General features: G+C 53.1%; 4 protein-coding genes across 4 annotated transcripts; 2 read left to right on the forward strand and 2 right to left on the reverse strand.

Moving 5' to 3' along the window:
• Positions 1 to 128: 128 nt before the first annotated feature.
• Positions 129 to 4860, reverse strand: J7T55_003883 (uncharacterized protein; the record flags this gene model as incomplete). The annotated part of the gene is made up of 7 exons (XM_053143235.1): positions 129 to 1084; positions 1271 to 3057; positions 3685 to 4213; positions 4282 to 4347; positions 4403 to 4504; positions 4559 to 4645; positions 4710 to 4860. 7 exons carry the CDS (start codon positions 4858 to 4860, stop codon positions 129 to 131), a joined length of 3678 nt encoding a protein of 1225 aa, XP_052994126.1.
• Positions 4861 to 7200: 2340 nt separating this feature from the next.
• On the forward strand, positions 7201 to 8305 carry J7T55_003884 (ldose 1-epimerase; the record flags this gene model as incomplete). Its single annotated transcript, XM_053143236.1, has 2 exons — positions 7201 to 7721; positions 7780 to 8305. The coding sequence occupies 2 exons, from the start codon at positions 7201 to 7203 to the stop codon at positions 8303 to 8305; spliced, it is 1047 nt and encodes a 348-aa protein (XP_052994127.1).
• Positions 8306 to 8428: 123 nt separating this feature from the next.
• J7T55_003885 (DNA ligase 1) lies at positions 8429 to 11077 on the reverse strand (the record flags this gene model as incomplete). The annotated part of the gene is made up of 1 exon (XM_053143237.1): positions 8429 to 11077. The coding sequence occupies one exon, from the start codon at positions 11075 to 11077 to the stop codon at positions 8429 to 8431; it is 2649 nt and encodes an 882-aa protein (XP_052994128.1).
• Positions 11078 to 11745: 668 nt separating this feature from the next.
• On the forward strand, positions 11746 to 12683 carry J7T55_003886 (eukaryotic translation initiation factor 3 subunit; the record flags this gene model as incomplete). The annotated part of the gene is made up of 2 exons (XM_053143239.1): positions 11746 to 11912; positions 12146 to 12683. The coding sequence occupies 2 exons, from the start codon at positions 11746 to 11748 to the stop codon at positions 12681 to 12683; spliced, it is 705 nt and encodes a 234-aa protein (XP_052994129.1).
• Between the last annotated feature and the right edge of the window lie 729 nt (positions 12684 to 13412).

A 13412-nucleotide genomic window follows, 5' to 3' on the forward strand; every position in this document is an offset into this window, starting at 1 on the left:
ACAATTAAATGCTGACTCCAGGCCCCTGAGAGGCGGTTCACCCCTGCATAGTCGATAGACTTCAAGAGTGGCACATAGACTAGATACGGTATGGTCAAGAATTATCAAGGTAGGAAGGGATTATATTACTAGGATATCAAGAAATCGCGATGCTCCGACCCAAAAAGCCGCTTCAGGGTACGCAACTGAACAAATTTGATCCGCAAATCATAGCACACAATCGTCGACTGCTCCATGAATTCCCAGCATGATTCCACTCCCGTCCAGTCTTCGAAGATTGTCGCTTCTTTGGCTTGGATATCTTCGACACTCCAGGTGTCTGGTATATTGTTGATACTGTTCCGCAATAACGAGCAGGTTTTCGTCGACATAAAGTGTCCTAGGCATTTTTCGCCTTCATTTGTTTCCAGAGGAATGTCCACAAGTCGTCCCACTATGTCATCAAAAAGTTGACAAAGCCTAAGTTCCCAACGCATGAGATCCTCCGTTTCGTCGTGAGAATCAGTCCACCGTTCCCTCTGGGTCAGATAATGCCAGACGTCCGCTTTTATTCTTGCGAGCTCCTTCAACTTTTCAGACCATGATAGTGCAACCACGAGGCGGTACATTCTAGACCAAAGATCGAGGTCCTCCCATCTCTCCAAGTACATGGACACCGTTCTCACCACAGCGTCAAACTTGCCAAGCCAGTCATCGCCAGTGGGAGGTGTGAATCTCGTTTCCAGCCACCGACTGTACTCCATCAAAATTGTTTGTGATAGGTCGATCAGTGAATCGCCAACTCCTGGCGCACGTGGAGCTATCAATTTGTCCATTTGAGTCGTGGAGTCCCACGTAGAGAGAAAAAGTAATTCCTGCAGGCCAAAGGACATTAGTGGCATCCAAAGTCTATAGTCCCTGCTCGGGGGTTCCTCCGACAACGACCCGTTTTGCTCAGTCAGGTCTGATTGTACTGGTCGTCGGGATCGTGTGACCAAGAGTACTGACGACAACGAAGCGATCTCATACGTGCCAGGTGCTCTGCCGGAGGGCGTAAGGTGTAGCAATTCGTCACAACCGGGCACTTCAATGATCCAGTTGTCATCTAGGTCAAATAAAGCGTCCGTCTGGATGCATATGCCCCAACTGGTTTGATTCGCCGTGAGTAGGCAAGTATGGCGGTCATATACCTGTTATAAATTGCAAGTCAAAGCGGTTTGTAGGATGTCGGAATCCACATGTGATACATGAACAATAGGCGATGCTCGAAGTAGTAGTATGCCATTCTCACCAAATACTCTGAAAGTATTCAGGGGTGCCTGAGAGGGCTCGTAGCTTCTCGGATGTATGACGGTCAGGTGATGGTATTCCATACGGCCCGGTCTCCTGCCACACGCGGCAAGAATCGCCCGCCATCGATTGAGAGTGGGAGGCTTCCTGTCCTGGAAGAGCTCGGTCTCATGGAGAGACAAAGCTCTGCCGAATGGAATCCACGATGGCAATTGACGATCCGGAGCATGGATATCATCTTGGTCTCGTATTTGAGTGCTGAAAGCCGCACACGCAGCCGCTTTGAGAAGCCCTGACTGTCCGTGGCGAATCAGGAAGTACGCGGCAAGACCAATATAAATCTCCGACAACGTCTTCGTATAATCGGCTATCAAGCCTTCCAGACTCGCTCCTTGCATAAGTCCAAACAAAGCAAAGACCATGTCTCTTTCATCAGATGCTTTGCATGTGGAGGTTTTGTTTAAAAGGTCAGAAAATGCTGCCACATCCCCAAAGGGCGAAGTGCCATGAGAGTACACCCATAGAGGCAACAGGTCCTTGGCAGCTTCTGGAAGTCTTTTCATGAAGTTTTCGGTGAACTCATGGAAGGGTATGCTTGCACTTCCAAATATGAGATCAGCCCTCCTTGCAAGCAGAACCTCCTGTATCACCCAGATGCGCGACCAATACGGTCGCCGAAATAGATCCAAGACACTGTGAAAGTCGAACTCGCCGCCCCAATCATATTTTACTGCTTTCCCGGCGCGAAAGCGATCATCACTCAGCCTTTGCATTAGTTGTGCTGATGGGCTGCTAGTGTCATGGCCTGTGTCTCCGCCCAGGAAAATAGCCACGGATTCGGCCCGTGAATAGATATCCCTCATCAGTGAGACCTGGTGAGATCTCTCTCCAGTATTTGCCTGATCAATACAAATAGCGTCTATCCAAACAGTGCGTGTACCCCCTCTCGATCGTAGCCGACGGAGTGCTGCTGCGCAGTTCCTCGTGATTGCGAACGGGGTCCAAGCACTCCCGAGGAAGATCCTCTCGCGTAAAGTTCTGTCTCCATCTGCATCTGCCCACGTATAGGACAAAGCGATATAATCAGGTCGGTGAGACAACTTTGTTGGCCTAAGGAACCCGTGAAGAGGTTGTGCTACAGTATCATAAGAGTCCAAATGAAGGAGGCGGATCTCATCAGTACCCATCAACGAGTGATACACAGCATCTGGATTCATGCTTTGCATTTGAATTCTTGAAGCTGCGTATGGATCCAACTTTTTGGTAGATTTCTGAGTTCCATAAACTGAAGTCACTGCATGATCCGTGAGGAGTCCTGTTCCTACGCTGTACCCGACTTCTGTCCTTGTCGTTAAGTCGTGTTCCGTGAAGGGCTCGTACTTTGAGGGTGTCATTTCGGAAGTTCCGCTACCTTTAACGATCTCTTGATCCAAGTTAGTATGAATTCTCCTGACTCCTGGGTCCGTGACGTCGTCTGGACTGGAAAAAGTGATCGAAGAGGGCCAGTCGAGAGTGAGGCGGGATGAGGCTTTATCGACCGCTGGGGTGTGCTTGCTCAGCTGTCCCTGTGCCTCGTCTTCATTATGAATGAAGAGTGATCCACAGCTGAGGCATGTCGGATTATTTTCCATCAGCACTACATCCGGCCGTCTGCAGTCTCTTTCGTGCCAGCTCTTCATCCTGGGCCAAGTCCAAAGCACTAATGAGGTCGTGGTGCCGGTGTCAGAATTCAGGCACAATAAGGCTGCTGAGGCGGGGTCAGGAAACAAGAATTGAAGCGTAGCCTGTCTGCAGGTAAGCGACATGAAATCAGTAGCGGTCAACCCACATTTGCAGTAGCTCGTCAATTGCATACTGGCGTATGCTGCGTAATTGCATAAGCAGGCAGAGAAGACATTCCCTCTGGCTGATCCCAAGTCGCCACGCCTCTGTAATCTCTGCTCTATAGTAGCCTTTGAACCGATACTGAATCGTTTGGAGCAAGAATCTTCCAGATCGAGGAATCCGAAATCGGAGTGGCCGAGAGGTCCAGAAACTCAGAAACGGCGGTCCCATACTTGCCTCAATCTGGGAACTTATAAGTTTGGCGTTTGCATGGATTCCGATGCTGGGACGGTAAGGTCAGAATAACAAAGTCATGGAGCACTTCAAAATAAATCGTCATTAAGTGGACCATGAAGCGCAGTCATGGCAGGTATTCCCTCGCGAGACAGAAGTGGTGATCTCATAGAAGGTGTCCACACAGGAGTCTATGGAGGGCATCACGTTGAATGCAGCCTATTGAAAGTCACCCCATGAGAGGCGTCCAACTCTCTTCATTTCATCCCGTATTATCTTAGGTATCAAGCTTCTTTCCTCTTGACCTCGGATCAGGCACAGGGATCAACTCCGTACTCAACCGAGCAGTCCTCACACCTTCCGTACAGGTCATCGAAGACACAAAAGGCAGGCTCCGCGTTGTAAGCATAGGAGCAGAAGCGCCACTCGATCTGACACATGCCCTTTTCGACCTTTCCCACATTGATGGTCTCAGTCTGCTCCTTGAAGCCCCACAACTTGCGTAGGGCGATGGGATTGACGATGGCCCTGGGGCCGCGGAAGATGACAACGCGACTCGCCGGCTCTTTCAGGTATGCGGGCTGTGGTCGGTGAGCAAGCGTGATCTTGGCCCTCTTTCCCTTGACGTAGATACCCTGGTCTGGCTTGTTGCCGATCTGAACCAGGCGCGTGGCAGCCTCGGGGCGCATGAACCGGACGCTGGCAACGGACATGGCGGGAGGGACGTTGTTGGGCCCGGGGATTACGTAGACGTCGCAGGCGAGAACCTTGCCTGGCTTGTGCTCGGCGATAGCCTCGAGGATCATGGACTCGGTGGAACCATCGGGGATGCTCCAGATCGTGACGGCACAATTGCGATTGGTGCCGACGGAGGCGATAGGATTCTCTGTTGAGCAGTTGTCAGTAGCTTTTTGAACAGTGCGCTCACGCAATGCATTGCGACAAGTCACGTACCAGTTTCCTTGCTCTCAGCTTTAATGCTATCAGTCATCTTGCCGTCAGTGTTGCTTTGTTGCATTCCTAGGGTCAAGATTTCAGTAAACCGCTCAAAGCCATCGTTCGATGCGACACTGACCTTTTTTGTTGACCTCAGCCATTTCATCCTGCTCTTCCACCTCGTTTGTAGATGTTGCCTGATCCTTGTGTGGTCTCAAAGCTGCGTGGTAGAGTGCAGTGTCTGTGAGATACATCAGTGATAGGATGCGAAGCTGTTAATTCTGGCGAGGCTTACCCTTCAGTCGGGACGCGAGCTCCTTCTCGTCGGAGCTGGTGCCTCTTGGAGCGACGTTGCTTGCAGTACTGGTAGAAGAATAGAAGACTGTGAGGTGATGAGAGACTTGTTCGGCTATCAGAAAATTTCTACTTGCCGTTTTTTGGAATACCGAGGGTCTGAGAAATCTTTTCAGGATTCTGGCTTATCGTTGTCGGGAGGAGGTCAGAGTAGGTGGTGCTGTCCCCCAGCTGGCCACTCTGGTTCTGATGGCCATGATGGGCCTGCCTCCTCCCTCGTCTGCGCGCACGTGACTCAGTCATGTTATATCTGCACGGGTGGTATGGAATAGAGGTGTGAAAAGGATGGAGAAGGGCTGTGGAATGGTGTTGAAATCCCCTTCTGTGTCGCTACATCGTGAAATTGGCCCAGGGGGCCTCCTGGGGATGACTCTTCAGAGGCCAATAACTGCAACAGTTGCTAGCTAGTCTAATGAGTCCATCGTATCTTGCTGAACGAAGTCGCGACCTAGAGGTTATTCGATGACATGTCCCCAGTACTCCCATGCTCGTTCAATATGGAGCCCGACCCCTTGACAAAAAATCATTGTTCACTAAATGCAATTCTCAAGGTGACCTCTTTAATTCTAGATCTCCATATGCCATCGACTTGTCGGCGACTACCTTTATTCCTTTACATGCCCCATAAGCTTTTAGACCACAAGAAAGGAATTGACAGTTCATCAAACTTTTTGAAGCTCACAGTCAAGAGATAGTATCAGACTCCCGTGTATGTCATGTCCATGCCATTTCCACTACTTAAGTACTCCCCGAGGGGCTTCATGCACAGGAAATTATCCACACTGGCATTTTCTCAAATTAAAGCCAGACTTCGGATGGACTCTTATAAGATATACAACAAAGAGGCTCGTTTTATAAAAGCAAAGCCTTTAGACGAAAAGTCCTCCCGTCTAAAATATTGTCATCGCTGTTGCGATTGTTGGACCAATCTGGCGAAGTATTCCCTGCCAATGTTGACGCAGTACGACTATTGAGACCTCGGGCTTAGTGAACCTTCCATTCTGCCTCTGATACTTTATGGTTTATATTTTGGGCAATCCTTTACTGCAAGCCTCACCGTGTTCTTGATCAAACTTTGAACAGAACGTTAAACGGTTAAGAACACTACACAGAATGCCACCCATAGAGAGGCCTTTTTAGCTCATTTCCAGTACATTCTATGAGCTATATGTCTCCATGCTCTCTAATTAATTACGAGAACCTTTATTGAGCTACTGAGGCTTATGACCTAGCAATTTGTGCATGACTTTCTAGTTCCAGCTAAGCATGGATATGAGCAGAAACATACTAGTACAGAGTGCGCAATACAATCATTGATAGATGCTTTGATTTAATGTAGGGCGTCGGTACTATTCATGTGAAGAGAATTTTAGTTCTGGTAAACAGTCCCAACTCAGCCCAGCAAGCACTACTGTGTCTGTCCTTAATCAGTCGTTACTCCATGATTCAAGAAGTCAGAAAACGCGTCCCTACAAAGTCGTGGCCTAGTAGCAAGCGATGGTCTGATTGCGAAGGCCGTCAGATTATGCATGGACCTTGTTCTAACCTGCCATCCGAACGCTTACTTCCATGAGATGTTAATCTGATGACAAGGTAGGCTTTTGCAAAAGTGACAGGTCTCATCAGAGCCTGTCATTGGTGAAGTGGCGGCATTCCAAGAGGGGGCTTAAGTATGTCCACCCACTATGTATGGGACTGGGGGCGGTTTTCAAGACAAAAAACGGCAAATGGGTATTTATGCGTGCGAGAGCGGAAACACCACCGGATAGAAACACATTGGCCGTGTGGTCTGGCCTGTCATAGCAAGCTTCAGTGTTGGGGATCAGGTGACGGCCAAAATATTGTGCCGCGGGCGAAGGATGCTGCCGAGGGGAGCATGGCGCCCACGGCTGAGGGTCTTGATGTTGGTGGTGACCGAGGTGACGCCGAGGGCGAGGGTAATGGCGATAATTAAATCGACCAGCAGGGCGGCGCAAATCCAATCAACGGAGACTGGATGGTGCTGGGAGGTGTTCTTGCGTTGCGCTTGTTTATAGTGGAATCTATTTCTGGTTTCAATAGTTGTGTCAAAGAAACCTTTGGAAGGCAACAGGATATTTGGATACGTGTATATGATGAGCTTGGCTTAATTGAAGTTAAATATCTCATGGCGCCGAGCTGTCACGCCCACGGTGGGCTTTACCCCGCGCCCATCACCCCACGAGCCCCACCGTCGCATAACCATGTACCTCATCGCGGACCGAGAAACCAGGAAACATGGAACATGCAAGCAGCCGCGGACCAAGCCCGTCCAGCATCAAGCACTCAATCGAACCAACCAGCTACAAAATAGCCTGAATACTGGCGTCTCCATGGCGAGCGGATGATTTTCCACCACGGCTCCTTGCGCTCCAATCACGATGGATTGCGCTTCACGAGCTCCAGTGTCTTGCTGCTCTATATAAACCTAGCTAGCTAGGTAGCTCGCACACATTGCCCCTCTGCCTCTTGTCGTCCTCAGAGCCACGCACGTAGCACGACCGACTGTACGCCAGACAACACCAAGGACATTCCCTAAGAGCACAGAGCGGACCAGCTGCAACCATGTCCACAGACGAGATCTCCTTCCTGCCGCTGGGCGCCATCCTCCAGTCATTCCACGTCGGCGGCATCAACATCGTGCAAGGCTTCCCAGCGCAGGAGCACTACGAGGCGCACAACAGCGCACACTTCGGCGCCACCATCGGCCGGGTCGCCAACCGCATCTCGGCCGCCACCATCGACTCGCTCAACGGCCAGTCCTACAAGCTGAAGGCCAACAACGGGCCCAACAACCTGCACGGCGGCGAGAAGGGCTGGGGCAAGAAGGTCTGGGACGGGCCCAAGCCCATCGGCACAAAGGAGGAGGCCGCCCCTGGCTTCGGCAAGTTCAAGGAGGGCGGCGAGAGCGTCAAGTTCACCCAGCACTCGCCCGACGGCGACGAGGGCTTCCCCGGCACCGTCGAAGCGACCGTCGTCTACACCGCGGGCAAGGACGACAAGGGCGCCACGATCCTGGGCATGGAGTACGAGGCCAAGCTGGTGGGCGGTGCGGATGAGACGGCCATCAACATGACGAACCACTCGTAAGTGGGCCCCACCTCCCAGTCACTCACTGCCTTTGCGCGATGTATCTGACCGTAGCGGATATGTGCCCAACAGCTACTTCAACCTCTCAGGCGGCCCCTCCATCGAGGGCACCGAGGTCGAGCTCGTATCAAACGCCTACCTCCCCGTCGACGACGGCGGCATCCCGACCACGACCAAGGCGGCCACTTACCCCGGAATCGAGAGCAAGAAGCCCTTCACGCTGGGCGCGGCCGAGCCCGACGTGGACGACTGCTTCGTCGTCGACGACGCCACCGCGTCCTCCGTGCCCCTCGACACCCGCGGCCGGCCGCTGACGAGGCTCGTCGCCGCCCGCCACCCGGCCACCGGCATCCACCTCGAGGTCTACAGCACCGAGCCCGCCTACCAGTTCTACACGGGCAAGTACATCGACGTGCCAGCCGTGGGTGGCGCCGCGGCAAGGGCGCCGCGCAGCGGCTTCTGCGTTGAGCCTAGTCGATACGTCAATGCGCTCAACGTGCCTGAGTGGAAGGGCCAGACGCTGCTGAAGAAGGGGGATACATATGGAGCACGCATTGTGTACAAGGCTTGGAAGGAGTAGGTGGGAGAGCTTGGGGCATTCGGTCTGCAGATTGCATCTTGCTGTCTCTGGGACAATGTTTGCATGTAGCATAGTCCTACACATCACACCACACCATACCCTTAGCATACCGCGCTGAATTAATCACATATCATCCATGCCAATGTCCTGGTCCTGATCGTCGACATCCGCGTCTCCTTGCGCCGGCGGAGCAGCAGCCGCCTTCTCGCTCTGCTTCCTATAAAGCCCAGCCAGGAACTCACTCGTGCTCGCCTCTTCGATACCCTTGTCCTCCCTCTTCTTCAGGAACCGCGGGAACCGCATACTCAACCCCCTGTCCTCGCTGACCAGCCCGATGGCAGCCGTGTACACGGGGCTGAGCGTGATGTCGGCAAATGCCATCTCCCACACCTCCTGCGGCTCGAACCAGACGTCGGGCTGCGGGCCAGAGTACTCGACGAAGCCCGGCTGACGGGCGTGCGTGTTTTTCGGCTCGCCGCTGCCGCCCTCGCCACCGTCGTCGTAGAACTCCTTGTTGGCCTTGTAGAAGGCATCCGTGAACCCGCTGATGCATTTGGTCACAACCTCGAGGCTGCCCGTCTCGTCGTTGCGGCACGCCAGCAGGATCGGCGACCACCATTTATTCTTCCGACCCTGCCCGTGCCACCCGGCCACGGGAACGAGGTCCAGCGTGTCAAAGGTCGTGCCGTAGTCTTTCTTGACTTTCAGCCACGAGTCGAGGCGCTTGTCCGGCTCGTATGTCGCGAGCAGGGGCTTGCGGCGGGACTTCTTCTTTTCTTCGCCGCCTTCTTGCTCCTCGGCCTTGGCCTTGCCCTTCTTCGCCTTCTTTCCTTTCGCGCTTGCAGGTGGTGGTGGTGGCTTTGTAGCCTCCTCGCCAGCCTCGCCTGTATCGTCGCCTTGGTAGGCGAGGTCAGGCAGGTTGTCGAGGATCTTGACCATGATGCCTTCACATTTGATGTCTGTGGCCTGCTTGAAGAAGTCCGAGACAGTTTCCGGGTCTTGTGATGTGGCATCGATGCTGTTGACCCACGTGAAATGGTGTGGAACCTCCGTGAACAGCGATCGCAGTAATTCTCGACGCTCGCGAAATGGTCGATCGAGGAGCGGCTGTCCATTCAGATACATTAAATCAAAAGCATACATGCAGACATCGATGGTAACGCTTCCGATTTGTACGTCCTTCCTGGCTCTGTTAGACAAAGTTTGGAAAGTCTTGAGCTCTCCATTCTGACGGTCGATCGCGACGACTTCGCCTTCCATGATAAAGCTGCCGACACCCTCACCTCGGATCTTGGGCATGAGAGCGACAAGATCGGGGTACTTGTCGGTCATCACCTCGAGGTGGCGCGAGAAAATCGTCACTTTCCCCTTCTCGTCGCAGTGAATCTGGGCGCGTTGGCCGTCGTACTTGAACTCGCAGGCAAACTCGCGGCCGTCGAGCTTCGTCAACATCTCGGCCAAATCTCTTGTGATACTGCCCAACATGGGCCGTAGTGGGACGTGTAAGGTCAGACCGCATCGAATTAATAATTCCTCACATACGCCGATCTCAAGCATGACAGGGACAAGATCGTTGTAATTGGGCCGCCGGGCAAAGCAAGCCTTCACAATCTCTTCAGCCTTCGCGTATATCTCCGTGAGTTCTTCCTTTTTCATTGCCGCGAGCTCCTTTTGGCCTCTGATGGGGAAGTCAGCTCCCGGCGGACGGGATAGCAGAAAAGCCCGAGAAAGGGCAATAAGCATGGTTGTTTTGACTGCACCAATGCGAAGGTGTTGACACAGAGTTCGCACGATATACCTGCTCTCCTCGCCGCCCCTCGCATCTTGCAATAAACGGTCCACGATCCTCTGCTTCTGCTCGACGCTCCCCTGGCCAGAACTGTTTGCGATCTTGACCAAAGACTCGTATACAGCCCTAATTGTCAGCGGCTTCGGCTTGCGCAAAGTGAAGCTCTGCTTCTTCTTTGCTTCAAAAGCCACGTCCCCTGGGTCGCCGTACTTGTCGTAAATAGTCTTGAGGGCACGGCCGTCCAAACCACAGACCTGTTTCAAAGCCTTGGAGATCGCTGAGCCACCCAAGCCCAGCTCAAGAGAGATGTATGGCGGTGATATAGAGTTCGTGGCGAGCCAAACCGCAGGCAGAAGGCTGGCAGGGTCTGCTTCGATGAGGAGGCGGACGCAATTGACCAGCGCATCGACGGTCTTTATCCGCTTTGTTGTCCCGCCCACTATTACGAAGCATCTTGTGAGCAAAGCATATGACGCGTTTCCGCCTTCCGCAGCCCATGCTTTTTGCAGATCGGGAATGTACTTCGCCGGCTCGAATGTTAAAGGACTCTCGTCTAGGGGAATTGTCGCTGAAGCCGATTCCTCAGCTTCTGCCATGGACTGCAACGACAGTGTGTTCTTTCCCATCTGCTTGAAAGCTGAGGGAGGTGCACTTTGGGGTGTTCCGGGAGTCTCGGGTGTTTCTAACCTGGTAGCTGGTGCTTTGGGCTGGTCGACATCTTGGATGCTCTCCGCTTCTGCACCAACCTGATCTCCATCAGGCCGTCCAGATTGAGCGTCCTCCTGATCCCATTCGGCCTGAAGCTTTCTGGCAAGCTCCTCGTCTGTCAGCTCCCGCTCATTGGGTGTTGCGACTGGCCCGTCCGGCTTCTCAGGAATCGGCTCAGGCGCATTTTGCTTCTGCTTTGCAAAGAAATATTCAAGGCCCTTTGATGGCTGCTTGCTGTCACCATTCAGCTTCCGCTTCTTCGCTGGACTGGCCATGATGGACGCTTCCAAGGCTACACGGAGTCTTATGATATGCTGATCATCCAGGAAGGCTCAGGTGGTACCCGTCACTCAGGGCATTTCTACTTCCTGATGAGTCTCGGGACATCATTAGATGCTAACGTCCCGTCGCCATTATGTGGTGTGCAATTCGTTCATGAAGATCTCATAAGAGGCAGTTGTCTTTGATAGACTTTCTTTTAGGAGATTGGTAATCCGATGGACTGATAGAGAATGAGACGTTTCCTGCGACGAAATTCCCTTGACCTCGATACTTGCTCTCCTATCGACAGGTAAACTTGGCATGGGATAGCAAACGTAATCTGGTAGGCAGACTCTACGTGAAGGGCCTCTGAGGTTGCCTTGAGCACTGGTGATGTCACTGCCGTCCAGGCCCATTGTCGCGTCTCGTCGGGCTAGACGCGCTAATTGGCCCGAGCGGTCTCTGACTTCTTCCGTCGACCGGGAGCTAGTCCACTTTGGGCCTTAGCGCATCACACACCAAAAGGGAGCCTGACTCCTCTTACCCAGGCGCGCATGTTCAATCTTTGATGGTGGGGCAACCCAATGGAAGATAGACCTCGACAACTGGACTTTTGAACCTCACCCAAGCTATACACACCTTGTCCGCACCTCCCAGCAACACCCACCCAACGTTGCCCAACATGAGCAACACCGAGGATCCCCAGGAGAGGCCGCAAGACATTAACCAGATAATAACTGGTCTTGAGCGGTACAACCCAGAGGCCGTCGGCCCCCTCGAGAACTACCTCCAGCAGCAATGCGAGCAACGGTTTTGCGACGGCAACTCCAACAGGGTACTGCTGAAGCTGTACGTTCACCTTGACTTCTTGACCATATCATCTGTGCTGCTTGTGTATTGTGACGATTCAAATTTAATCACGTTTCCTATTACCTGACTGTCCCGCGGTCCACGCGACTGCGGCGCATGAAGTCACATCTAATTATATCTGACCTACCTACATCTTGCACGCTGGACACCGCCTCGACGGACAATCGCATATTATGTCGCGATGACTGCTGGCTAACTTACTGCCCGTTAAGGTACCAACTCAACCCAGACCGCATCAAGGATGAGGTCATCACAAACATCCTCGTCAAGGCCATGACCGCCTTCCCGTCACCACAGTTCAACCTCGCCCTCCACCTCCTCGCTCCCTCATCCCTCGCACCCGGCACCGAGCTGAGCGAGGCAGTCACCAAGCTCCGCGCCCTCAACGCACACCTCCAAGGCGCATCGTTCAGCCGCTTCTGGGCAACCCTGGATTCGGACGACTTGTACGCCGATCTGACCACCGACATCGATGGTTTCGAGGACACCATCCGTGTCCACATCGCCCAGCTTGTCAGCGAAGCCTTTAGGGAAGTGCAGACAGACATCCTGGAGGGCTGGCTCGGTCTTGAGGGCAAGGACGCCGTCGAGAAGTACGTCACCGAGACCTGCGGCTGGAAAGTAGAGGGCGACAAGGTGCTCATTCCCAAGAATGCCGACAACGAGGCCAAGAAGGCTGAGATCAGGGAGGACGTTAACGTGGATATGTTCGCACGCATTATCCGGAGATCTTGGGAAGAGGTTGCATGAACCTCATGCAGCGAATGGACGAGTAGGGAGAACCCGAGCCCGGACGGGTAAGAGAGGGGGGGGCTTTCGGAGCGTGGCATGGTTGCATTTAGCACATTGGCGTTATGGACGGTGGGATATTCTTGGGCCCGAAGATGGCCTGATCGATGACTTGGTAGCCAGGCGTTCGCCGAGCTGAGGAATAAAAAAGTCTATAATTGCCTCCATCCACTCTTCGCAAGCTCGCACCAAAACAAGTCTTTCTTGAGAGGTTGAACGAGCACATCGACTGCGAAATGCAATAGCATCACTCGACCATCACCCAGTTGGCTCATGAGGTTTAAAATTGCCACGATATTTAACCTTGACCACGCTCGTTGTTTACCAGCCATCGCATCAGTGCTTTAGATCAAGAGGAGTCTTCTGATGCGCAAAGCTCGATAGCGGTAAGAAGGCCTCGGGGCCATTTTTCTGGTCTCACTTTGAGCCTCCTTCCGTCAATAGCTTGCTCGGCATTCAAACGGGTGTACCGCTCCTGGCTGCGTTCTTGAATGCTGTGTGACCGACATCATGCTCTGTACGAGCATGTCGCCCAACAAAAACTCTGGCCCAGCGTGAATGGGAGGCTGTGACCAAACATCGTGATACCCGGGATTCGTTCGGGGCTGCTTGAGCTCGTCGGATGCGGGCGTGTTTGTGCGGTTTATAAGTCGCCTTCGTGCCCCCGTCCAAAGTGGCAAGTCGTCCTCG

Source organism: Diaporthe amygdali (assembly GCF_026229845.1).
Source record: "Diaporthe amygdali strain CAA958 chromosome Unknown NODE_13_length_1014660_cov_65_381101, whole genome shotgun sequence".
Classification (NCBI taxonomy): Eukaryota; Fungi; Ascomycota; class Sordariomycetes; order Diaporthales; family Diaporthaceae; genus Diaporthe; species Diaporthe amygdali.